Source organism: Lepisosteus oculatus, chromosome 12, assembly GCF_040954835.1.
Source record: "Lepisosteus oculatus isolate fLepOcu1 chromosome 12, fLepOcu1.hap2, whole genome shotgun sequence".
Classification (NCBI taxonomy): domain Eukaryota; kingdom Metazoa; phylum Chordata; class Actinopteri; order Semionotiformes; family Lepisosteidae; genus Lepisosteus; species Lepisosteus oculatus.
In genome coordinates this window covers 17,336,070-17,364,058 of record NC_090707.1, presented here as the reverse complement: position 1 = coordinate 17,364,058, position 27,989 = coordinate 17,336,070, and the positions used below count along the sequence as shown (strand labels likewise).

At 36.4% G+C, this 27,989-nt stretch overlaps 1 protein-coding gene across 6 annotated transcripts; it reads left to right on the top strand.

Moving 5' to 3' along the window:
* Nucleotides 1-24: 24 nt before the first annotated feature.
* Nucleotides 25-19,849, top strand: lnpa (limb and neural patterns a). 6 transcript variants are annotated; one of them, XM_069196553.1, is made up of 15 exons: nt 25-127; nt 1,293-1,396; nt 3,894-3,935; nt 6,136-6,323; nt 6,760-6,818; nt 7,914-7,954; nt 9,514-9,597; nt 9,681-9,735; nt 12,148-12,363; nt 15,056-15,161; nt 15,452-15,522; nt 16,335-16,496; nt 17,350-17,460; nt 18,215-18,283; nt 18,920-19,003. In XM_069196553.1, the coding sequence occupies exons 2-14, from the start codon at nt 1,370-1,372 to the stop codon at nt 18,250-18,252; spliced, it is 1,200 nt and encodes a 399-aa protein (XP_069052654.1). In that variant the 5' UTR covers nt 25-127; nt 1,293-1,369; the 3' UTR covers nt 18,253-18,283; nt 18,920-19,003. The 6 variants fall into 6 exon arrangements, with proteins under 6 accessions (XP_069052654.1, XP_015214556.2, XP_015214555.2 ...); XM_015359070.2 differs by lacking the exon at nt 18,215-18,283 and having other exon boundaries at nt 18,923-19,849; XM_015359069.2 differs by lacking the exon at nt 18,215-18,283 and having other exon boundaries at nt 18,920-19,849.
* Nucleotides 19,850-27,989: the final 8,140 nt, after the last annotated feature.

The following is a 27,989-nucleotide window of genomic DNA, read 5'->3' as shown; positions in this document are numbered from 1 at the left end:
TGATGAAGCGAGGCTGTGAATATGACTGGGCGCGCAGGGTTGTGGGAGTGAATTGTTGATGTTCCACTTTTCGAAGGGGATCGGGAGGAAAAAATTGCTCACAGCATTGGCGCAGCATCCTGTGCAGGTAAATTGCATAAGAGACGTATGAGATATTTGTAAAAATACGCATCGAGTGATCTTAATGTGGAATAGAAATCCCGAGAATCTAGACAATATATCCTTTCTACTGTGTGAATTATGATTGTACCGAGCCCTAATGCCTATGCAAGGCCTAGGTGTATTCGGTGGATAGTCCTACCAAATACAGGTAGTCAGTCAGGCAGTGCAGATGATTGGCACATAGTTTAAAATGTTATTGCCAAGTTTTGTAAAACCAAAATTCAAATTGCATTCTACACTTATTATTCAGTACAGAATAGAAGGGTAGTGGTCCTATTAGCTGTTTTGAGTCCTAAACTCGTAATTTTCCTTTCCCTACTCTTGTGTTCAATGTGTTCTGTACTACATAAGAACAAGTGCAATAGCGAAATGTTATTAGAGTACGTTTTCAAGGTTTCCGTTATGCAGTATTTGAGCTATCTGTCTGTGTCGTGTGCAGGAGTTCATGTGCACAACATACTGTGTGCATAATATTGATGGAAACGTCTACACATTACTCTTTCAGAAATACAGTACTATACATAGTACTGGGCGGGTGCTGTGCTCGGGCTAGCGGGGTCTTGACATTTCACGGTATCCCATTACAGCCGGTTGGTCGGTTTGCTGTCTTTTGTGATCTGACTTCCCACTTGTAATAGTGGTACGTGCAGACTTACAGTTAAAGGCATACAAAATTACGATTTTGCAAACTGTTTTAAAGCAACTATATTAAATTTTCAACTTTTAGGTCTCTTTCTGTATAAATGCACGTCATTTAATTTGAATTGGTATTGAGAAAAATGATACAATTTTAATGTATAAAAGCAGTTATTTATCTAAAGACTCTTTATTTGCTTAGGACATTATGTATTGTTATTGAATTACTTTTTCAGTCACTTTTTGATATTGATATGAAGTTACTTTTGCAAGTAATAGGAGGTCTTTTTTTTCCACCTAATCAAAGTAAATTTTTGACCTTGAACAGCAGTGTATTATCCCAAGAGTTATTCTCACAAGAGCTGTGAACTCTGTAGGTTAGCTGTGAAAAACAAATCAAACAGTTCTTGAGTAATTTGTTTCTAAAGGCCACCCAGTGATTTCAGTAATGCTTAACTAAGCTTGTTTCAATGTACCTCCCATTTCTTTAACAGGTCTGGACATTTCACCCCTGCTATTGAAAAAGGGGATATTGCAAAGAAGAAATTGGGTCATACTACTATTCAGAAAGATGGGAGCTGTTGTTTCGAAATGGAGGGTATGTGTAAATTTATTTTTAGACCTAAAAATCTCCGAAAAAATGCATAGCTGAATTACATTTTTTAAGAGTTTCTTTATATCTTAAGGAACTGTAATCTGATTATAGCAATTCATTTTATCCTTATTAATTTGTGTTAATGCTTGGAATTGTTACTTACCAAGTGATGCCAAACCTTCATATAGAACTTGAGAATTAAGCAGGAAAAATGCAGTTTATATCAACACATGATGTTTTTCCCTAAACACTGTATATCAGTGGATCCTGTTTTCCACTGTGGGCCTTCTGCCCATCTAATTCATTAAATTCAGCATGGGTTATTTACCCATAGTGGAATGAAACTGCTGTATCTTTTAACTTAATCTGGTTTATGCCTATTTAAAAGCTCCTGAGTGCACAGACGCATATGGTAGACCTAGTTTTCTCGAAACACAAATGTTGAAATCTACTGCTGGTGTTGCTTGGCAGTGTAATAAAAATCCTCAAGTGATCTATCACAGCTGTAGATTTGCTGTTCCGTATGTGAGGGCTTTTTTTTTGCCCCAGTGGTATTTAGATACGTTTGGTAGTTCACCTGTAGTTCACCCGATCGGCTGAAAGACGACATGCGCCTTCGCAAACGTCACCTGCCGAGACGCCGCAGACCGTACAAAGTGGAAAAATCGGTGCAAACAAGCAGACCCCACGTAGGTGGGAAAATCCGAAGAAGAAGGTAGTTCACCTGAAGCGCCAGGGGTTGGTTCGGCGCCCAGGGAGTCCAGCTGGGCAGCCCAACCGCAGGGGGCGGAGGAGGTGGGCGGCATTTTAAAGACTCAGGTAGTGAATCCATGGTAATAGAGCAGAGGTTATGGCAGTAAATCCAGGTGGATGCTGCACATTGGTGGTGGTGGAGGGGAGACCCCATTACCTGTAAAGCGCTTTGAGTGGAGTGTCCAGAAAAGCGCTGTATAAGTGTAAGCAATTATTATTATTATTATTATTATTATTAATAATAATATTAAATATAAGGGAGGCAAGGCATTTGTAAAGACTGATCTGCAGGAGCTGTGGTTTTTTTTTGGAGTGCGTGTCTGCCAGTCTTGTTATGTCCATGTTGTAGTCAGCGCTGCAGTCTTCGCTGGTGACACGTGTAACACATCAGCAGTGCAGCACAGCCCGAGAACCTGCGTCTTCCTCTGTTCTTTTATGCTTCAAGTCTGTTGGGAGTCCACGTATATTGGATGGAGTATAAAAAAACTAAATTACTGTAACACTTAAAATGATAATTGTGTTCATTATACCATCCCAATGGGGCAGCGTTGTGGCTCAGTGGTTAGCGTGGCTGTCTCACAGGGCTGGGGCCTTGGGTTCAGTTCCTGGGGTGCTAGCTACATTGAGTTTGTGTTCTCCTCGTGTTTGTCTGGGTTTTCTCCTGGTGCTCCAGTCTTCTCCCACAGTCCAAAGATATACTGTTGGGTTAGTTGGCTTCTGGGAAAGCTGGCCCTGGTGTGAGTGTTTGTGTCTATATGGGCTGGTATCTTGACCAGCGATTAGTTTGCCTTGCGCCCATTGCTTGCTGGGATAGGCTCCAGCTCTCCTGTGTTTCTGTATTTGATAAGGCAGTTGGAAAATGGAGGGATATAATCTAAGTAGTATGTTCCAGTGGCCTACTGCCCCTCAAAAACTGATAGGTGCTGATGAGCCCAGCTGCTACTGGTTTCCCTAGACTTGCAGTCGAAACCCAGTGGCTGAAGTGCCTGACTGCTTGATGAGATCATGGATGGTAAACGTTGATGAGTTGTCACACCCCATCGTGGATCCTCTTTGTTTTGAAAAGTTTTAATTCAAAAATAATTTTAAAGACGGGGAATGTAAAACTTGCGTTGAAGTGGAGAAGTGTATGCTCTTCAGCAGTCTTTCATGTAAAGAAATGATAACAAAGATATTGTCTGGAATTACCATTCCATCTACTGTTGTTGCACAGAGTGAGTATTGGTATGAGTATTGTGTTTAATACTAAGTGAAATTGATATAATTAAATTAAAGTATAATTTCATTAAACAGGATAATATACAGTGGTGCTAGAAGGTTTGTGAACCCTTTAGAATTTTCTGAATTTCTGCATAAAAGTGACCTAAAATGTGATCAGATCTTCATCTAATTCATAAAAATAAAGAGAACCCAATAAAACAAGTAACACAGAAAAGGATACACATTTTCATTCACTTATTGATCAAAATGACCCAACATTCAATGTCTTTGATTATATGTTGCTTGGTTACTTAGTTTCATGGGTATCTGTGCTATACAGTTGATAAAGAATGTTGAGGAAGTGGAAGAGGTTTTGCTCTTTACTGAAAAGGCAGTGGAAACGAATAGCCTCAGCCAGTCTAGATAACCAGTTGTGTAAAAACATGCTAAGCCACCAGAAAACATGTATTTCTTCCTGTTCACTGCAAAATGTGTGTCTTATTACTGCATGAGTTCAAATACCTGATATTTTTCTTCACCGTAACAGGCTAAGCCAACTACAGTAGAAGTCCTAGAAGGCATTGACAAGGTAAAGCATTTTTTTGTAACGTCCTAAAGTCTGGAAATGGTTGTAAATTCTAAAAGGGTTAGAATAACTTGGATTGCTTTGAGATTGGATTGAATGAGTATTAGTTCAGACAGCTTGTTAAGAATAATAATAATAGAAGTCATATAATTTTTCCAGTTTTTTTGCATTTCATTAAAAAGTTAAAAAAACAGTGGGAAATTATCTAACATTGTTTTAAATGCATTTTAAGTTCAAAAGTGATTACCAGCATGGTTGCAAGAGTGACGGACGCATGTGAACTGTACTGAGCTATCTTATTTCACCAAAGATTTAATGTAGTATCAGATACTCTTCTTTTTCAGATGCCATGAGGATCAAATTATACCCCTCAAATTACTCCATGCTCCCTCCAAAGAAAGCACTCCATAGTTGTATAAAGCCTAAAATTAATTTGAATCAGTCTGATAAGGTTTAGGTAAAGAAAGTCATTAGTACTGAATAATCTAGTAGCTTTATTTGCAATGTTTTAAAAATAGATGAGGTATTCCATACTAAGGTATATTGTACCAAATTTAATATTTTTTTATATTTGATAGTCTCTCCCTGATTTGGTTTGTGTCCAGATATTTTTTTTTTCTATAATCATAAATGCAGTAAATTCCATAAACCCATGGAATGAAGAGTTACTTTCATGCCAAAACTGGGAGATGGGTTGGACCCATCATTACTGTAGTATTTTTATGTACAGATAAGTGGATAATGTGCTTAATAAAGACAGCATTTCTTGTTGCTGAGTGAGTTACCTTTGATGCTCCACTTTACGATTTTGGTTCCTATTTCTCTTTCTCTATATGTGTTTAGAATATTGTAGAAGAAGTACACTAAAACAAAATGGTAATCCTGCAAAAGAAGCTTATCAAGTCCGTGAGTAAATGGAAGGGTAGTTCAGTTAATTGGAAAATACCACAATGGTGAACTCCAAAATAGGTTAAGTAAATATATTTATTTGACATAACTGTTTATTCTTTTTATATCTACTTTATTTTAATTCAGACACATAGACTGCAAGTACCATTCTATTAGTTGGACTTCATTTTCAACAGAAAATATGCACTAAACAAGCAATACCTTGCTACAATGTGTTCTTAACCTCCTCTTCTGTTCCCCCCCTGTTGTTTTTCCTGGAGTATTTTTTTTTTAAATAGAAAAGCCAATGTAAATATTAAAATCCATACATCTCTAGAGTCCTTGACCAATGTTGAGTTTCAGACAGCTGCATAATTGTGGAATGACTTTCAGAGACAAAATAGGAGAATCAGTCACAATAATCAGCTGGTCTTGGAGAAGGTGTCTTGTATACAAAAAATAGAACATGGCACTTGCAGCTGCTCATTCATTTCTTCTGTGTTGTCTGAGCTGTATAACAAAGGCACTGTAACGTTTTAGGTGATTCTTCACCTTAACCAACTTAATAAGCGTTGTTCATATTTACCAGTGAGTCTGTCGGCAGTCATGCATTAGCAGTGTAACCCGGGCCACAACAGGTCTGTGCTTATAAATGCTTGGAGGCACATCATTGGGTGTAATACATATGAGCCATTGGGATTTGCCATAGCAAAGCAGCATCTCAGCATAGTGATCGTATCAGATCTCAGAAGGACCTGGTCCCAACTGGGATGGGTCCTTTTTCTTTATTTTGGGTAATTTCGGGTCACAGTGATGTAGACGGTTCGATCTTTCTGGTATATAAAACCAACTATTAATAAAAAGTTCCTACTATTTGTAATACTATATCCAGATGTAAGATATTACAGTTGCCAAAAAGCCCCCCTTTAGTTCAAATGCAGGCTGCAGTAGGAAATGTGCTTCGTCTCCATTAAGAGCTTTCAGTCATTGAAAAATGTCCTTAAAGCATGATCCTCATTGTATTTGGGCTGTTAGCCTTGTTGTTGTAAACTTTAGCTCTTATGTTTTACATTTGGAGGCCATCTGCCTCTGTTAAAGTGGAAAATAACACTTTAAACGTTTTCCACCTGATGTTTATAGCTTTGTGGTATTCATCCTGGTCTTCAGGACCTCTTAATTAAGGCTCCAAAAAAGGTATTCTTCCTCCTGGATGCAAAACATGTTTTGGTGCCAGTGTGTTAAAGTAAATTCATTTTTTGTGCACACTGAGAGTGACAATGGTTTGAGTTTACAGAAAATGTCTTTTATTCCACAGGAAATCCAGAACCTTGAAGAGTTTAGAGAAAAAAATCAAAGACTGCTGAAGTTATGGGTGGGAAGACTGCATCTGTATTCATTCCTCCTCTGCCTACTGACTTGTATAGTCGTGTATTTGTGGTATCTTCCCGAAGAGTGGATAGGACGACTAATCATGGCACTTCCTTTTTTTGCTTTTCTTGTCCTGTAAGTATAACATGTTCTTAAACTGCTCATAAGCTAAATTCTCTGGTTGAATGCATTAGCTTCTCTGAAAATGAATAGTTTAAATTAAAAGTTAGAATATTCTTTCTTTTGAATCTAACTTTATTTTTGCAGTCAGGACTACTTTCAAGATGATGCATAAAACATGTTCTGTGTATCACTGAGGACTGAAAAATACTTTTTCTTATAATTTCCTTTATACGAATCTTTAAGATTCTGTTGTCTTGCCATGCAGCATGAGTTATTATTCCCTGTAAAATGGATTATTCAAGCAGTATACATCTCTCTAAATAGTGAAATATTTAAGGGAAAAAAACAGTGCTTTTAATTTTCTTGACCATTCAATAACATTACCTTCCTGATTCCTAATTCCTTTATCATAATAACTATCTTTATATCATGTTTTCTTTTTTTGCAGGGTGTGGTTTATGAGGAAATTACTGATTTGGCTGTTTTCCAAAAGAACAGAAAGAAACAGTAAGACTGTTTTGTGCTTTCAAATCAAGTTTGAATCGAGTAACTCAAATATTTTACCAGCATGTTTATATTCATTAATACATTGAGTGGAGTGCAGTAGTTTTGCTGTGCTCCTGACTTGGTTGAATCATGAGCTGATGGATTTTCCCTTTTTCTCAGTGGTTGTCCCCATTCATCCACTACTGAAATGTTTCTGAAGACAGAAGCGTTTGCTGGTGGTCAAATTAATGACATCTCCTGGATAACTGATTGAAATATACTTTCAAATTATGTGAAAATAATGTTTGAAAATGTACCATTGCCATTGATTTTTTTCATTGTCAGGGCATGCATTTTACTGGAATGTATCCAGATTTCCCATGAAACTATTGGCTTTGCGGTTTGAGATTACACTTTTCCTAAATTGGATGTTTGGCCACTAAACTGACCTCAAAGACCATGGGTCAAGTCTTAAAGACGCATAAAACAAAGCTTGAATAGTCTCAGCTCCAATTGTAAACAGTGAGTGAGAAAAAAAGGGTAAGAAATGTTGTGTAGTGTTGGTTGGGTTTTTTTATGTAATGCATTGAAGTTGCAGTATTATTGCAGGATTATATAGTATAGTATTATTATTTTCTAACCTACATGTAGTGCAATATCAGGTAAAGGCTTGTTTTTTTGTGATTATAATTAATTTGAAAATACATCCAGATTAAGGCAAATTACATATTTTAGAAGGTATAGCTACATTTAACAAAACTGATTAGTTGGTCTTGCCATCTGGCCTTAATCCTATTAAATTGTTGTATAATGAGCATGCCAAGATTGCATAAATATTCTTTAGGAAAATATAAACCCTGAATGGACAACAGGAAGTAAGATGACTAATACATGTATGTGACATTGTCTGGGGTGTATACCCCTGTGAGTGTGAGCAAGGGGAATATTTTAATGAGAGAGTTCCATGATGAAATTACTTATTTTTCCAGAGAAGTAGATAATAATAACCAAATAAATAATGGGGCTAATAGACTTTGATTTTTGCCTTCTTTTTTATTTAATGTTTCAGTATCTTAAATATTTTTTTCAAATAAATATTTGTATTGTTCTTTCTAGATGAGAAATTAGAAGAACTGAAATGTCAAAAAAAGAAAATAGTAAGTATTGTAAGGTCATTTTACATGTGAAAAAAACTAGAATGTTTAATTTCCTTCTTGGGTTTAAATAGATTTGCATTTTGAAGGGAAATTTCACATAAGAGCTTGATTGTGATTTATACATTCTTTAATATTCTGTTGAGCATAATAAAATAAACTTTAAAACCTACTAATTTCCATGAATGCCTTATAATAGCAGTGACCTTTCTGAATGATCAGGATTCCTTGCACTGTTCGTGTGTCATAGTCTATTAAATACATTAGCATGTAACGCATGTTAAACTGTGCTTAATTTTCCTGTGTACAGTATTAGAAATTTTCCCTCACAGTGGTGGTCTGAGACTACTTCTGAAGCAAATGAGATATAGGCCGTTATAAGTCATTACAGGAAGTTTCATGACTCTTTTTCCCTTTATTGAGTTTTCACAGCACTTTCCAGCAAGCTAATTGCTACTGCTAATAAATAATCTAAAATCAATGCAGACAGCGGTTAATTGGCAAAGAGACTTTATTCCGTAAAGCACTCTGCTAACGACCTTCTTTAAATTAATAGCATTAAGTGCTGGGAGGAAATAAATCTGAGAAATTGCCTGTCATTTACTGTCATGTCTAATAACTTCCAATAATTATGGCTGATGGATTTTTGCACATTCCATTATCGAAGTTGGTGCATGTAATTATTCTCCTCATTATATGTAAACAATTAGCAATATTTGGTGTTTCTTTGCAATGAAGCTGTTAAACGAAATTAGCAAACATTATGGTTTGTAGATATTTTGCTGGCTTGCAGATTCTTAATTTCTTACTGGAGCACTTTTAGCATTGCAGTGATGTATATTTGTAATGCTACTCAAGTGAAATGCAGTGATTGCTTTATTATCCAGATTTGAAATGTAAGCTTACAGACATTTTAAAAAGCAGTTCATTCATCCTAGCAAGTGGCATCTTAGATGTTCATATGATGTCTTCGAATTCTTTTAAAAAATGTTATAAAAATAAAAAGGAATATATAGGGTAATTATATTAGTATTATATAGGGTCTCTGAAAAATGTGGTTTGAAGAGAAACGTTTTATAAGATGAATTATAAGTATCTTCATTTACATTACATGTGTGTGCTTGACTATCTGACATTTTCAGAATACCTTATAATAACTGCTGATTTTTTTTTCTCTACTCGCTGATTTTTTTCAAAGCAAGAGGAAAATGCAGCATGTTGGTCCTGTATTAGGTGCCCTAGAATATTCTGACAGCACAGAACGTTTAAATGATATGCCAGGACTAAAGCGGTTTGCCACGGGGCACATTTTGGATTGTTTATTGAAGTTGTCAGTCGAATTACAAATATTTGCAAGCATTGCACAGCATACAAACAATTTTACCGTTACAGTGTACAGTAACTGCTTTCTACGCAGAATGTGTACAAGAACTTTTCTTTTGATAAGCCAATGGATTTGTTCTATTGCTTATGTGTACTTAGAATTGCTAATTCTAGCATTTTGATGGGATACTGGTTATAGTTAGAAGACAAACTAGTCTTTACTTCTGCTTTATTTTAAGCTTGAAGAAGTCATGGAAAAGGAGACTTATAAAACAGCCAAATTAATTTTGGAGAGATTTGACCCCGATTCAAAAAAGAAAAATGTAAGTCATTCAACTTTCTTTTTTTGTCATATAGAAATTTCTGAATTGAATTGATTAATTAATTTGCATTTTTATTAATGAAGGAACTTGAAAGCACACTAGCAGCTGGATCTCCAGTAACTCCAAGGCCTGGTCAAGGTAAACATGTTCTTGGCTTGCTTTGAATAGAACTTTTGCAGCGCATCCACAGTGTTTGATTTGAAACAATGGGGAACTGTTTGCCAGCAAATGAACCAGCCAGAATAAAAACAAACAAACAATGTTTTCTCCATTCATCGTTATGAATGCTTTCTTTTGCCTGGAGGATCTGTCACAAGTAGCCTTTTTTAAATCTGGCGTTGGCATCTTCTACTTAAAATATCTTTTTTCTTGACTCATATTGAATATAGATGGTAGGCACACAGCTGGTTCCAGTTACTTGTTCTGGTTACGGGCCTGAAAAGTGCATGGTGTAGTGCAACCGCACATAAAGGGGAGTTTATCCTCTAAATACATAAAAGCAGGACAATTCATTTTCAGCTGTTTCAAACATGCCCAAGACTGCTAGATATGCTCGCAAGAAACTGTTTTAGATTTCCATTTTAAACCCCAGCACAGAATGTTTTAAAATGTCACATCACTTACTAAAGACTGTTTCCTCATGGAGAGTGTCACACCAGGCTTTCTGGCCATGCGAGACTGCAAAGTCGTCTCAAAAGACATTAGACTGCAGAGTCGAGGTGGACACTGGCCAGAGTTTGTCGCCTGAAGAGACAGACGTGAATTGTGTGCCACTAAATAAACTGAATTGCAGCCACATGGGGGATGCACACTCTATAATGTTTTCTTGTAAATGAAAACATTACTTTTTTGTGTATCTCCACGTACAAATACATTCAGGTCATATTAGGACATAGAGGACATTCAGTTCATAAAAGGTTAAGCACATACTTATACCCCCAAAAATATAAAAAATATCTCAATAAAAAAATACTTTGAAAATGAGAGCACAAGGTTCCCTCTGCTGCCGCACTGTGTCCTGATCTATATTTTCTTGCACCAGTTTGGAAACAGCTGTTCGGTAACGCTGAATTCAGATGTTCGCAGAAGGTTCTCGGCCAAAGTTGGTTACTTTCCAACTTCAAAGTTCAGATTTGCTAAATTTCATTCTTAGAACGAATTAGGGGTACAAATTCTTCATGTTCGGATTAGCGTAAATTCGTATGCCGAATGTTCTTATACTGGGGTATGAATGTATACACCCACCTGCTTTATAACTCAGTTTGTTTGAATTTGCTCTACAATGAACTTTGTGTATTAATGTTTTTCACTGGATGAAACCATTTTGGCTACTTCCGAAGTGATCTTACATGCTTAGTGATATTCATCATTGAGGATCCTCCTTAACGTCCTATCAAGTGATCTTGCTTGCTTAGTGATTTTCATCATTGGGGATCCTCCTTAACATCCTGTCTGCAAAATGTGTTGTCAGTAGCTCAGGTGTTGGTAAGCAAAGAAAATAAGTAAAGAGATCCTCCTGGCTGTAAAACTTGAAGTGATTGAAAAGACATTTGCATTGTCTTGAACTTAGGTTGGCCGTGCATGTGTTCAGCAGTTTTGAATTTTGTCTTAACTATTGTACTAAGCTAATGAATGCACTTATAATAAATGTACGATAATGTTGTTAATAATAAAGTAACAGTATGTGAAACAGGGTGATTTTCTAGATATTGGGAACTAGTAGTAAAGTAAACTTTTACATGTAAACTTATGGGGATTTCATTTTTATTACATGAAGTGTTACATTTCAAATGTTTTTAAGAAACATGTAAGATGAGGGATGGATGTATATGTTTATCAGTTGATAAACTGAGGGATTGAAATGTAAAATAGATCCTGAGATCATTTATCTGCTTTACCTGTAAACTCTGCCTGAGACACTGACTTGGCTTATACATAGGCACCTGTGATAAGTGAGAAGCTTTTCTTCTTGTTTCCCAGTTAGCAGGATTTTATTTTTTTTAATAGGGTGCCTACAAAAGGCATGATAAAAAACAAATGCTGGAAATTCAGAACACAATTTGCTAGATATCACCTATAAAACAACATTAAAAAAATCATTTCTACACCTAGTGCTATTGCTCTTTGGCAAAAGCTACCTCTTGTACAAATCAAACATGTTGGCTTGCATTCCAGTTCTATAAAGAAATAGAAATGTCTCCATGTCTCTTGAATGGCATGTTTTTATTTTCTCCAGTAACAAAAAAGTACCTTAAAAGTACCTCCAAACGTACCTTAATTAACATTGGAAAGTCGGCCCTGCTTAGTCATTGAGGTTTTTGTGTATATATATATACTATAAGTTATAATTTAAAGCTTCAAAATTGGAACTTCTACTTGGGTGATGTAAATTAAAGACTGAAACATTAGCGTGGTTTCTCTTGAAAAGCTACCTGAAGGGAAAAAAATGGTTCGATTTCTTTTCCGATGTGTCGAATGGTCTGTGTTTTTTTTCCCTTTTCACTTTGTTTTCAAAAACTCATGGTTTTCTTTTTTTTCCCTCTGAATTAGAGCTTCGTCAGCGGAACACTGCTGCTCAGAGGAGTGCAGCTGTGGCAACTCCTGTCACTCCAGCTGCCCGGCCTCCCCTTGCCCCAGGGGCAACTCCTACAGGGCAGCTTGCCACATCTGCTCCCGGGGGGCCTCCAGAGAGAAACCTACCGGTTGCAGGCCAGCAAGGCCTCGCGAGGCGGCCTGTGTCTCCTGGCCCTCCACTGCCGGGGATGGGTAAGCGTGTGTCGACAATATGATGCGTTACTGCTTTTTTCTCTAAGTTTAACCCACGAGCAGCCAGCAAGGTTGTTTTTTTTGTCCTTTCTCTGTTCCTCATTGAAGCAGACATTTTAGAATGCTAACATTTATATTTATAACAGATACTGATTTTATAATTGGCACTCACCATTAGAAGGAAGATTAAAGTTATTTTCAATTTCTTTCAAAAGAAAAACATGGAGGATATAATACCAGAGCATTATAAGGGTTACTACATTGTTGTTAACCTGTGTTCTTGCTGCTGTTATATTATTATCATAGAGTTGTTACAGTATTATTCATTATTCAGGGTAATCAAGTCTGTCCATGATTATTCTTTTGCTGAGGTGTGGCACTAGTTGTGAAATGTAGGTCTGCTTTTAGTTACAGCTGCATTTGAGGAAACATTAGAGGACAACATTTCAGAATGTTTTGGGTTTCTTCTCTAAACTTTAGCGACATGAATTTCTGTCAAGCTGTAGCATGTTACAGCAACATGATAAATATTGTAAACTTGTGTCTTGATCACTAAAATCAGCTTATTGTCAGCCCATGTTCATGCAGTACAGCAAGTTAATTTAAGCCCGAGACTTGGCACATTTATTCCAAAATGACTCCAGCTGTACAGTGCACTTTATTTGCTGTGACAAGTGAAATTTTTGATTGTCATCACCTTTTAAGAAGAATGACCATTATTAATTTAAATAAATATACCTGCACTGTCTGTTACGTTGATTCTGAAAACAACATGTATGACTAACAAAGTAACAGAATGTGTTATAGCCTTAATATAAATATATTTTAAAATATAAAATTATCAATTGTAGTTCAGTATACAGAATCAGGGGTTCTAAATGTTTTAAGGGTAATGGTTTGGCTGTATGTCGAGAAAAACCTGCACTGAGAGGTAAATGGAGCATTGGCCTAGGCTGTTTACTTCCATTAGCATCTGTGGCTATGACTTGAATTAATACAGGTCTCAGTTTCTTACCAGATAACTCCATATACTTTGCAGATTTATTTTTAGAGGGCTTATTGATGAATTTCAACTTGTACATCAGTCATGTTGTCAAAAAGAACATAATGAGGTCACAATGTTAGATGTAATCATGCTACTCGTAGTAAGAATTCCTTGCATTTATATATAAACTGTTTTTCATCCCAAAGGATCTCATAAGCACTTCATATAAAAGGGGACTTGCCTCATTCACCACAGAAGTGCTGTCCCCTCATGTACCAATAAGAGACAATAAGAAAAATAGCTTCACACATTTATCCATCCATAATTCTGAGAGTAACTTGACTCCTTCCCTCTGTCCTCCATTTGGCTACGATTCGTGCAACTTCTGTAAGTCTGAATCATGTAGTCTTGCAGTGAACTTTTGAACAATCTGTATTCGTCAGGCTCTTGTACAGAGCAAGTAGTTTACAAAATCCAGTGTAGTTCCAACATGTTGCACTGCATGAACCAAAATCCAGGAGGGCCCTGTAGGTAAAGTGGAAAGGTGTAAAATTATAAAATACCTTGTGAAGCCCTTGTAAACAAGCTTGTTTTTTTTTTAAGTCCATAGACTAGGATAAAAGTAATTTCTCAAGTGCTTGTGAATGGATTTAAAGCATTCCTAATTAGGCAATAGCCTTTCCTCCTCTGAGTCTAACAATAATTAACATGTAGGAAATGTGCATTTTTAAATAATAAGGCATTAGATAAACTAGTGATGTATAATAGTGCTGTAATTGAGGTAAAATCTGCATATGGAAAAAATAGCACTGTGCTCAAATGTTGGTACTTGGAGAATCTAGTTATACAAATTACTGACTAAAGTACATCATTAGGTCAACAGTGTAGTGGTCAGAGCTCTAAAAATCATAGCTGGAAAATTGAGAGTTCAAATCCCTGGTGTAGGTCTACTTTTGTACCCTTGAGTAAGGTGCTTCAGTCAGTGAATTTCAAAGGGCCTGCAGAATGGGCTGTTGTATGAGTAAAAATGTAAGTCAGTTTGGATGTAAATGAGATCAAATACATTAATAGTATTTAAAACGTGGTATTTTATTTAATGTCAGATTTAAATTGAAATGTTAGGTAGGGCTAGTTCAAGTACAGTTAGAAATATGTGCTGTTTAAGAGCAACTGAAGGTTTGGACTAGATTTTACTCAGTGTAAACCCTGATGCATTTGTTGCTTTTTGCAGCAAAATAAAAGTGAAGAGGCAGCAATTGTTATATTTTCCTTAGAACCATACCTTGTATTTTCTCCAATGGGGTATGGTTTTTATTCATGTGGCTTTCAGAACAATGCTTCATTTTTTATGAGAAAACCTGAAGTAAAAACCAATTTGGAGAGGTACCACAGAGCTTCCATATGTTAGTAAATTAATAATCAGCAGGTAGTTGAGGGTTTGCCAAGCTCTGCAAAAATGACCAGTCATCTTGCAATGATTGCTCTTGATGTTTAATCATATTAATTACCGTTCCCTAAAACAGCGTGAATGCCTCGATACATAATTCTTGAGGGATGCTAGTCTATCAGTAATTATTAAAAGCATTCCTCTCAGACATTTTTCTGTGGTGCTCTGGCAACAGTTAGATACTTCACATCATTTATTAGAAGGTTTTTATTAGCTTTTTCAAAGCAAAAACAACTTGTCTGTGTTGTCTCTCATGCTAGGACTACATCCTCCTGGCCCTCCACTTGCTCGACCCATTCTCCCTCGTGAGAGAAGTTCGATGGATAGGATCATAGAATACCTAGTGGGTGACGGGCCTCAGAACAGGTAATTTGTGGTCTGACATGGAACGGACATATATTTTCACCAGCCTTTAAAAGGAGACTTTCATTGATTACTGTATTTATTTGCTTTGTAATATACTGTAGTATTCCTTTTAGTTCAGAAACAGTCATTCCTACACTTTTTTCTTTCACCTGTCTTTCTTTTTGAGTGTACAAATCATAATCTTAATGTGCCGTCTCTAAAGCATCCTTTAAGCAGAAAGAAAAGTACCCTATATTTGTTAGTTATGTTTAATTTGCTGTAAAATTAAAATGACGTTGTTTTTTTTTCAGATATGCCCTCATATGCCAGCAGTGTTTTTCCCACAATGGCATGGCATTAAAAGAGGAATTTGAATATACTGGTAAGATTTAGTGAATTAGTGCTTTTTTTGTCGTTGTTCATCAAATATACTTGCATAGTTTATTGTATATATTCCTTCAAGTATTTGGCAATATTATATGATAGCGCTGTATGAAATCTCCTGGCACAGTAGTTTGTTCATTTCATCCTTGTATGCTAAGTCTTGGTCAGACCCTACTCGGGTTATAGCCAGATGTAAGATAAGATAAGATCACTTTATTAGCCATATACAATTTCTTGCATTAGGAATTTGTCTTTTCACATACCCCAGCTTGCTCTCCATAAGACACACAGGCACACAGACGGGGAGAGAGACGTTTGGGGCCAGAGCACAGGGTCAGCCATTTATACAGTGCCCCTGGTGCAGTTTGGCTTGGCGTTTTCAAGCAGGTTTGACGTAGGATCACAGAAGCAATTCACAATGCACAAATGCATGTACCCAGAAGGAGCAGTGCTTATTAGTACATTTTCAGAAGCATTTCCTCAGTTATTCTGAAGTTAAGTCAGTCTCTGCACTGCCAAAATGTCCTGTGGAATTCTGTTTCGTCAGACCTCTGATAAACTATTTTAGCCATTAGATGTCAGTTTGTTACATGTGCTTCCAGCCAGTCCACTCGGATCTTTGACAGCAATGTAAATTAGAGCCAGATGCATTTACTTTTCTTCGTGCTTTTCACTGTTGTCTTTAAAGGACTTATGGTCACCATTTCAGTCCATCTCTTTAAATGTCTTGTAGTGTAGCTCGGATATGCCGAGGATTTGGAGGAACACATAATTAAATGGCAACGTTCTTTTGTGTCTCTCTTGTTTCAGCTTTCCGATGTGCTTACTGCTATTTTCTAAATCCTGCGAGGAGAACCCGGCCGCAGGCGCCACGTCTCCCAGAGTTCAACATTGAAAGGCGAGTGCGCTCCAGTTCGCCGACTGAGGAAGTTGCTGCTGGAGCAGAAACCTCCGACACACAGCCCAAGCCTGGTACGCATTTTCATAGAAAGACATCATGTATGTTTCCATGTACTATTGTTGAGTTTTCTACAAAGGATATGTTTAATAATGATTACATTACAAGATTCAATATTAAGGTATTTAAAACACATACAAATGCCAAAATAACTTTTCCACTGTCATTGTCAAATTTGCAAACACTTGAAGTGTAGAAGCCCTGGATTGTATTTAACGTTATTTTAATAGCTCCACATTTTCATTCATTCTTACTTCCTTATTTTTTGTAAGCCCTTCACATTTATCCAGCAAAAGAATTGCAGCTTTGATGTATTTTTTTTTTACAAATCTTGTTTGAAGAAATTTATTTGTTTTGTAATATAATGAAATGTGTGTGCTTTTAGAATTGAGATCTGAAAAGAGGCGTAATTCATTCTTCTCTCTTTTTGGCTTCGTAGAGCTGATTTTGAATAGGTATATTGAACAAAATAAAAGGTGTGCACTTTGTAAAAGTAGAGTCTTGACATATCTTGACATGCATTCATGGAAATAATTAATACTTTTTCTTGTTCACTCTTTACAAGAGATGAAAAATACTGTAGTTAAGTACACAGCAAAAGCTATAAAGTGTTTATTGTGATTAGCATGGTTACAACTAAACATAATATATACTACGGATATATAAAAAAAATAGATTTAGATTAATCCAGATGTTTCATTAATACTGGAATCTAATAGATTAACACAATAATTTCTGCGTAATGATAAAGAAATATAGTTATAATTGTGATAGCAATTTCTTGTCATCTTTTTAAGCTCATTTCATTATGTTTGTATTTGTTTTTCTGTCACACATCCCAATTTCTTTATACTTCTCTCTGATTAGCTGGAAACAGGGAAGGTCTTCAGAAAGGTGTGCCATCAGTATCTTTAGCTACTGCTCCTTGGAGTAAGGTTCACAGTTTCAACACAAACAGTGTTCATCACCAGGAAGAAGGTTCTCTTTTTATATAGTTCCATGCTTTGTGATCTTTTACAAAAATAATCTTTCTTTTAATCATACTCATAAAAATGTATGTATTGCTATTTAATTAGAAAAGAAATAGTTGATTTATAATTAAAAGTTAATTGATCTGTGTGATTTAAATCAATTTTGTGAGCCCATACATAATTAGATATGGAGAGAAAATGAAACATGATGTAAGGTGATTGTCGGATTTTATTGGGTTACTGTCTCCCTCGTTGCGTTTTAATTTTAATTACATTCTTAATTCTTAAGTAATTTAATCATATTTAATTCTGCGTGTATTAATTGTGATCTATGTAGCAGAGTGTATGGGTTATATCAGCAAAGTAGCTTAATTTATGAACAATTGTCAAGCTAAAGCAATAAGCAAGACCTAAATTAATTTTAAATTGTTTTTATTTTCCTTTTGGTTTTGTTTACTACCTGTACTTTGAGTTTCTAATTAATAATACTAAACTTCTGAATCAAGAGCTAGATGTGGAATTAAAAATCCAGTCTGGAAGTGTTGCTATAGATAACAAGCAATTCATCTTCATGAGAGAGGTACCTGACATAACATGTTAGTGAAACTTTCTTTCACGGAAAGAAATAAAGATCACATAAAGAGCTATTCTTATGCTTACTCTGTCCTTTTTTGTCATTCATGTAATCTGGAAGGTACTGAAGCCAAAATCATCACATATGGTTGTCCTGAGTTAGCATGATTTTCTTGTCTGTTTTTCAGATATGTTGTTGGCCCTTATAGGAACCACTTCATGTTGATCACAGTCTTTGGAACTTGGGAATTGCATAAGTAAATACTGAAATCCCAGGGATACAAAAGGCTTCAGCATTTGGCTGGCTGGAACACTGTAGTGTTAATATCTTAGTAAATACATGCATGCTTCACATAACTTGAAGCTGTAACATTTTTGGCAAGGCAAGGTTTAACCCCTTAACCTCTATGATCATCTGACTCCTCTCAGCATCTCCTAATACCTCCTCATAGTATCTCAAATACTATTAGAAACATTTCTAATATATTAAATACACTATTAATATACTATTAGAAAAGATAATTTTGTAACCTCTGTGAGGTTTCTACCTTGTTGTTGAGAAATATGTTAGAAATGGTTGGAGGTTAAGGGATAACTTCTGTTCTCTTTAATAATTCCTCATGGTGCATCTTGCTATGTCAATCTGTAAGGCTTTGGCTTAATGTATATTAACTTGCAAAGAAATCCAGCCTTTAAAAACAAGACTCATACTGTTTCTTTAAATCTCTTTTAAAACAGCTTATTGAATTTCTCTAATCAGGGTGTGCAATTACCTTATTGGTGTGGATAAGCTGGGAGCAAAGAGCTGTGAAATGCTAATGACGTAACTTGGTTCAAATTGTATTTTTAAAAAGGAGGCATGCATTGATAGATGTGAACCTTCTGTGTTCCAGAAGAAGACAAGCAGGAAGATGTCTTGGCTGACTTGGAACCACAGTCAGAGGAGATGCCTGCAGAACCAGCAGAGGAGACTGAATCAGCACATGAACCGGGCGCCTCTGAAGTAGGAAACCCTACAGAGAATAAGGAAGAAGAACAAGATCTTTCCCTCATGGAAACTGAATAGAACCACCCCATGAGTTAAACAGGAAAAGTGAAATTAGTTAGGTTATCCTTTTCCGTTTGCTCATTTGTTTCATTTTAATCATGGAAGCAGGGTACCATATGTAATGTGGAAAAGGAAAAAAATACTGTTATAGTAGGAGATGGTGCTTTGTAAACAAAGCTGTCTGACGTTTGTTTTGGTAACAGACCAAAGAACAGTCTGCCTAATTTCACTTTTTCATTGTCTGATGTTTACATGTACTTACATTTGTATCCATCACAATGAGGCACTTCTGTATGTAAGGTGAGAGACTGAATTTAGTGAGGTAAGTTTCTTTAATAATAAATGAAGGTGCATGGAGTGATTAAGAAAATACTACAAAGTACACATTTTTTGGAGGGCTGAGCAACCAATTTCAACAGCTATTGTTTTTTTGTTTTGTTCCTGTCTTGCGGTGTGTCATTTTATGTTACAGTGTACATATACAAATGCAAAAAAATTCTGCAGTCATGCCTGTTAAAAGTATAATGTGTATAGTTATTTAAAGCTACAGTATGTTGCCTTTTACTGAACTTTTGTCAGGAATTCAGGTACTTAGAGCACAGCAATGCCAGCCTTGTGTTTACATGTTAAAAATAATAGGAAAAAGATACACCAAACCAGTAACCTTGGGTTTGAGCTTTTATTTATTCTTATTTAGAAAATACAGCAAACCGCCAAACTGTGTGCCTATGAGTGTTTTAATGTTTTGACGTTGAATAAAATTAATTATTTTCAAGTGGGAACTTTAAAGTTTAGTTTGTTCCTAGCACAGGATTAATAATTATAAATACCCCAATAGACATTTTGAGGTGTTATTGTCAGTTGTTTAAGTTTAAAAACAGTTTATAGTCTTAGATCTATAAAGGGTATACATATAAATAGAGTTGTGATTGAATTATCTGGGTTTCTGCATGAATGGCTCCTAAAATGTGATCTGATCTTCATCTATGTCATAATAATAAATAAAGACAGTGTTATTTAACAAACAACACACAGCATTTTACGTTGTCATATTGTATCTTTATTGAACAAATGGTTTAAACAATCAAGGTAATTGATGGGGAAAACGTAATGGAACCTCTAGGATAATAACATCTTGAAAAGAGGGTAATTGGATGGAATCAGGTATTCCAATCAATGAGTCAGGTGTTCCAGTCAATCTGGTGTGGGTTTGACCTGCCCTGCCGTATAAAAAAAAAAAAATCACAATTTTGGTTACCTGCTCTCCACAACAGAATTCTACACAGCACTACTGGAACAATGTTCTCTGGACAGATGAGACAGAACAGCATTATGTCTGGAGAAAAACGCTGCGCTGCAACACCAAAACCTCATCCCAGCTGTGAAGCATGGTGGAGGGAGTATAATGGTGTGGGGCTGCTTTGCTGCCTCAGGGCCTGAACGGCTTGCAACCATTGAGGAACCAATGAATCCCAAGTTGTATCAGGAGATTCTACAGCATAATATCAGGGAGTCTGTCTGTGATCTAAAACTCAAGAGAAGTTGGGTCTTGCATGATCCAAAACGGGAGTAAATCGACAACAGAGTGGCTCAAACAGAAGAAATTCCATATTTTAGAATGGCCAAGTCAGAGTCCTGACCTCAATCCCATTGAAATGGCAGGCCGTTGAAGCAAGACATCCCAAAAATATACATGAACTGAAACGGTTTTGTATAGAGGAATGGGCCAAAATACCTCCTAACCATTGCACAGGTCTGATCAGAAGCTACAGAAAGCTTTTGGTTGAGGTTATTGCCAATAGCTACTAGTTACTAAATATTAAGAGTTCACATACTTTTACATCAGTGACCTTGATTGTTTAAACCATTTGTTCAATAAAGATATGGCAGTGTAAAATGTAGTGTGTGTGTGTGTGTAGCTTGTTAAATAAGACTGTCTTTATTTATTATTATGATTTAGATGAAGATCGGATCACATTTTAGGAGCCATTCATGCAGAAATCCATATAATTCCTAAGGGTTCACAAACGTTTTCTCACAACTGTGTATTAAAATATATATTAAGCTTCATTGTCCTAAACTCAACATTCATATAGTTTGAGTCTATTCTAGTTCCAATTTAGTTTCTAATTTAATTCCATAATGATTCAACCCCTTTTCAATGGCTCCTTTCAAGGGGTTGTGATATTCATGATATGACAATTCTACCATGAAGCCCATGGAGCTTTCAAGATAAGTCAAGAATAAAATGGTGAGTGGGAGTGGTAGGGAGGTACTGCATGGATTAATAGGTTACTTATTCCTTTGATTACAATTACAAGTCCGTTATCTAGATGCGTAATGTGCATCAAGCCAACTGAAAACTACCTGGATCAGGCCTTTCAAAATTAAAACAACTGGACAAGCAGGAAACTGGTTAAGGATTCCACCCTAAAGGCAATAGTGACTGAAAGATTTACATAGTTCTGTGTCTGGGAATTGCCATTCACATATCAACAATAACCTGGTGCCTACACTATGCTATCCTGTATGGGTGAGAGGCAATAAAGAAGCCTTTACTGAAAAAAGCCTCATCTAAAATATCTCCTATGAGATATGCTTCATACTGTACGTATGTAGCAGGCTTAAGGGTAAAATGTCACAGAATCTGAATGTTTGGTTCTAAATAACCAAGTGTTGCAGCTGGATCATGCCCACCACGGCACATCAACCCGACTTGCACTATTCCAACTGTCGAGCGTGGTGATGTTATGAAGATGCTTCTCATCAGCAGTGTCTGGGGAGTCTGTCTTCATGGGGGGATGGGTGGCACAAAGTACAGGCAGACCACAGAGGAAAAACTGCTTTCATCTCCCAAGAACCTACAACTGGGTGACGTTTCACGTTTCAGCAGGACAATGACCTGAAGCACAAGACCAAAGTCACTCTGGAGTGATTTGCCAAGAAGAGAGTGAATGTCTTTGAATGTGTCAAACTCCGGACATGAATCCAATAGAAAATCTATGGTAAGACTTGACAATTGTTGTCCACCAAATATCCTGAAGTCAGTCAGAACAAGAGCGATTTTACCTGGATGAATAAGCAAATTGACACCATCCCACTGTGCAAGGCTGGACTAGAAAAATGCCAGAAGTAATTGCTGCCAAAGATGCTCCCAGAAATGACTGTTTTATGAGGCTAAATTATAGAATCAGAAAATTTCACTTTTAAATTTTCACATATCGTCAGACGTTAGCCCAGAACAGTATTCAGTTCGATAAGGACAGGTTTAAATAAAGTTCATTTGAAAAGAAAAAGGACATTTATTAAAATTTGATATTTTCCCAAATTATAGAACCCAAATCACATGCTACTTCTAAGAATTTCCAAAAACTCAGCAACGAAAAGATTTTCTTTGTAACATTGTTGGATAAAAAAAAAATCCTTATATGAAGATGATACAGAAAATGTCAGCTGTTGATTTAGGTTTGCCTCTTGGCATCTCATGTGCTATGGAAAGAAGTGTTTTCCATGTTCTGCTGGCATAAGGACTGAGGCTGCATATATCATTCTTTTCTAAAACAGTTTCTGATTGCCGCAGCCCTAGAGGGATGTCCATTTCAAAACCATCCGCAAAAGAGACACATTGTTCCTCATTATCCCTGCTTCAGTTGCCCCACATTCCCCAGAGACCAGGTGGACAAGCTGAGCTCTGGAGAAGGGGACTGCAGAGCTAATGAAAGGATAGGGTCCTCTTTAGTGCTTGAGAAAAGGGTACACCAGCGTACCCAGCCTTAAAAGAAATCTCGCTCACTTAAGATTGGCAGTCAATGAAAATATTAACTAGTTGATAATTAAGAAAGACATTTTATGCATACATTCTTGGCTTCGTTCTACTTTATGGTACAAGAATACTTAATGTAATTCTACCTGTCTTGCTTAGATGGATTAAATCCATTCAAATTTAATTTTTGAAGAGCACAGTCTGGTCACTGTAACACTGTGTGTTCTTAATTGCAAAATTCTTAATATCACATTTCAAGCTGGCGGGATCTCAGAAAGTATTGGTGTTTTAAAAGTTGTTGTTGGTGCCGTTAGTGTAACCTTGCAGGATACTCTGAAAGTATTCAAAATACTAAAATGAAAAATGGTTTTGGAACACCATGTTTAGGAGTTTGATGTTAGGGTTTTCTTATTCAAAAAAGCAGCCAAGATTCTCTTTGGAATGATGTTAAACACATTAGTGGAAAGATTTGTCTTGTGCATGTTTGTGTCACGGGGGGATACTGCAAAGCAAACGTAAACTGTTCTATTTTCATTAGCCAGGCTGTTTTAGCTTGTGATCATTTTATTTTACCTCATTGATCATTTAGGACAGTGTTAGATAATGGTGCTGACATATAACCCCATGGATCCTGATTGCTTGACCCTCTTAGTTTGCGAGGGGGAATGTCATTTCAGCACAGCAATCCCCCTGTCTCTTTCATGTATTCTATGACCAGCTTTAAGGATCACTATCAAATATTTCTCTTTCAGATTTGATAATGTATGTGTATAGAAGTATGACCTTATGTACTTTGTAATGCATCAATATGACATGAACAGTAACTGCCCCAATTGCACTGCGCTCTGTTAGAATCTGACCTCTGGGCAGCCAGAAAAAAAAAAACTGTAAGGTTAAGTGAATGAAAAAGTGAATCTTTCAGCAATTGTACTGTTTTATTGCCTTTTGAATTGTAATGCCAATCAAGTACATCTATAATGCCACTTCTTTGCTTAGGTTTTGTGTATTAAAAAAGTTTAGCTCTATATACAGATATACAGCTATAGAAGGCTTAACTGACAACTTTAATTCATTCTGCCAAGTTATATTTATGTAATATGATACAAGATACATCCTGGTAAAATGATCTTGCCTGTTGTAAAATTTCATTACTGTAAACCCCTGGCTTCAAAGACAGTCTTTTTTTGTTTTACACAATCAAAAGCTGGTTTATCAAGTATTCCAGATTCTTAACTGAAGGAACAGATGGAGCAAGATTAGATACAAATTCAGAGCAATACATCTTTCAGAGGAGCGAAACAGATTTCATCAACATCAGCTTCTTTTACCTTTTCCTGAAACCATTTTCGAAACATTACTCTGCTTCCTTTTAATAGATTGAGCCAAAGAGACAGTTATCCCAGTTTTTGCAGAATGCTCGGAAACTTTCAAAAAAGGTTCATTATTTTTCTCCTACCCCGAAGGAAGGCTCATCTTTTGTCGAGACAACTGTTGTTTACTGGGTCCTCCATTTTAGTGTCTTCGCTTACGAAAGGTAGTGTCGTTGTATTCTGTGCTTATTAAAGATGCTAAATTTCTTAGACACGTTCAGTAAATTTAGTACTTCTTGATTACTCAGCATGTCCATAACTGAAGAAAAGGTCTCCTGTTTCAAGAAAGCTTCCATGTGTCACTCACACTGACATTTAAAATCTCTTTTAAAAAGACACAGGCATTTACAGGTAGTTACGAAATGAAAAATGAAACATTTTTGAAGAACCTGGAAGACATTTTGTATTAATTAGAAGGCACCTAAGCTTGTTGGTTTTTTTAACCAACTCTGTAATTATTTTCAAGGATGACAAATGACATACTTTGGCAGAGTGCAGTGGTGATTCTTCCATTCAGGAAGAAAATGCATAACAGGCCAGTCCCAAGGTCCGTAGTCCTTTTTATATCTATCTCTTACATGTACGTTCTGGGGCACTCGACTCAAATTTATACTGATCTTTTATTTATACCCTGAAAATATGGCAGATAAAAAACATAAGTGTTCTTGATATTGTGTTTTGTCATATCTCGCAGTGAAGATTGAAATCCTGAGAAACAATTTTCTGAAGAAATGGAATAGCATGCCCTCCTGAACCCTTGAGGAAAATAACCTTGCTATTTGGGAAGAATATGAAACAGAGGCACAAAATAAGTAAAATAGACAAGTGTGCTTGGCATTCCGCATTTCTATTCGCAGTTCCTAGAGCGAGCATCATTTTTAATATCTTGTTCTTTTTTAAAGGCGTTTTAGTGTCATCAATATGGATTTAAACAAAGGGCAGTATTACCTGCATGCTCATGTCATGATAATGTGAGGCATAATTTACATCATACATGGAATGCCTCCTTAAAATCTAAGCTGCTCAACAGTCAGAATAAGATAGGGTGTATATTGAAGATGGAAGATTGAACAGTGACAAACAACCTCTACTTTAAAACATGCTAAAAGAGTGGTTTACATGCCCATGTTATCCTCTGAGTAACAATAATAAATGGGGTGATATTGGTAAGTAATCAGATTCATAGAATTCTTGTTAAACTCTGTCAGATCCACAGCAACATTAAAAATTTGTTTCCGAAGGTTATATGTTACATAAATATAATGTTTATATAACGTGGTCCTTCCCTACTTTGCTTTTAAATGATGAAGTCAAATTGAATCATTGATTAATGATATATCCTCAACAGCTTGAAATGCATAAATATAAATGTATCAAAAAATCAAACTGATTTTCTTTTACATATTCCATTTGATATAATTATGATGTGATATAAAGGCTATTTTAAGATTTTGAGTGGAGTGTCATTATAACAGACCTTCATCTGGACTAGATCTAAACTTACAATATACCATTATTGTATTTACAACTTGTTTTGAGTAATTTTTATAGTTTAAAATATATTCATATATAATACAAGGATACTGAATCCTGCAATTATTCTTCTCTGTTTCCCTTGTTCCTTAACCCGTTGCAGAAACAAATTCCACCATTGTGGTTCTAGTTTGTATGCTAATTCACCAAAGATGATCCAAAAATGCAACAGTTAGGTCAAATGGATTTAATCATTAAATATTGAGAAAATCATGGACCATGTGAAATACAGATCAAACAATAATATATTTTCTGTATGAGGTGTGACACACTGTCAAAATGAAAGTATTAAGTCCAGTACGATTTTCATGAGTACAGAACAATCCTGGCAAATTGATGTTCAGACCAAACCTGCCTCTGGACAGACTGCTGTGAAATGTTCTGTGTAGGAGCAGCTGTAACCCACTGGTGAAAGATGACTGGCCAGAGTTGTCTCCTGTTGACGGGAGTGATTTGGTCCCACACATGTTGGACTAAGAGAAAAAGGCTGGCCACCGAGAGGTTTTACATTTTTTTTTTTGGAAGGCATGCAAAATCGACCCTTGCCAATTTTCCCTTTCCTTACTGTTTAATGTATTTCTGGGCAGTAAGGTTGAAACGAAGGAATTCCTGTGTTGAAGCATATGCCTCACCACATTATCACACCTCCGCCACAGGTTGGTTTGAACGATGCAACCACTGCCATAACACACACTGTGATATCTCGCCACCCCCCTCTCCGCTGCCACCTCAGATGTTACTGGATCATACAAAAGATAGTAATTTCATTTAACATCTTGCAGCTCCTGAACAGCCTCTGAGCATGCAAATGATTTTCACACAGATAACGAGTCACGGTCATTCTGTTGATGTGCAGGTTATGTCTTCCCTGGAATTCCTTGTGCATGTAGCCACTGAAAGCAATTATACAGATGAATCAGATGGTCCTTGTCGAATGTAATAACCCCTCTGCCTTTCAGGACATGGCCGGTCCCTCACAGAACAGGTTCCCTGGTTTTTCTGGACTTGTCCGCTGCCCGTTGAAGTAGAATGTCTTTCTCTAGGCACTTTCTTTCATGCTAATAAGTGATCTAGGATCACTAGGTGATCAGTATTTTCTTGTTCAAAAGGGCAATACTATTCATACAGCGAACAAACATATCTGCATATAATTGAAAATACCGTGTCCAATAAACTGTTGACATAAAAGTAATTGTTGCATTATCATTGTGAAACAGTATAGTTTTGCTTATTTATACCCAGGCTTTTACCTACTCCTGCTATAAACCTCATGTCTCATTGAGTTGTAAAAACTCATTCCCTCTTTCCCATTTTGATATTTTTCTTCCTGTAAATATTCAGTAGCGCTGTCAAGATGAATATAGATATTAAGGTGGTTTGACCTCTCCAGGCTGATCTGAACTTGGTACTTGTTTTCTTCTCATTTGCATGATCTTCCTCTTCTTGAAGCTGATCTTCAGACCTGCCTTGTCATTAAACATTGTTCAGCAATTCCTGAAGCTCATCAGCATTATCTGCAAGTGCCACGGTCCTCTCGTTCACTTCACAGTGTCCACCTCACAGTGGAATCTCCAGGCACAGCGCTCCCTCTGACCCGCTCAGTAACAACAAATGTGGCGTGAGTGTCCAAGCCCTGTTTCATACTTGTTTTATGCAAATACAATCAGTTTCCACATTATCTGTCTTCTGGCAACAGAGCCTCGTCATACTGCCAAGTGAGCAGTCTTAACATGGCAGGTAAGAAACTTACAACAGACCCTTTTCACTCTTCTTCTTCATTCTGGGTCCTGCTTTTCTCAGGTTGCTATTGTGTCATTCGCTTAATTTAGCTTTATGCATTTAAGATGCTTAAATATCAAAGTGCCAAAAATAGTGAGCTGGGTTTTTCAAAGCTTTATTAAAAAACAAAACAAAGGATCAATAAGGTGCAGGGATGGGGTGGTCATAAAAATAAAATGTTCCTATTTATGTCTTTTTCTGCCTTTGTTGGCTAACTCATCCTGTCAGATGATAGAGGTGTTTTGATACCTGTATTTTTACAATGATAAAAAAGTAACATTTTCATAAGGACACAGTTGTGTAATTTCTCGTAAATAATTTTCCAGTATAATCAGCATTGACCCTTTCATTAGAAATGTTCAATTCACAGTGAATACAGTATTGATTGGAGAGGCTGCATGGATTGTCTGGAACATTTTAATGTGTTTATTTTATGGGAAGTACTGTTACCGTTTTTTTTTTGGCATTTC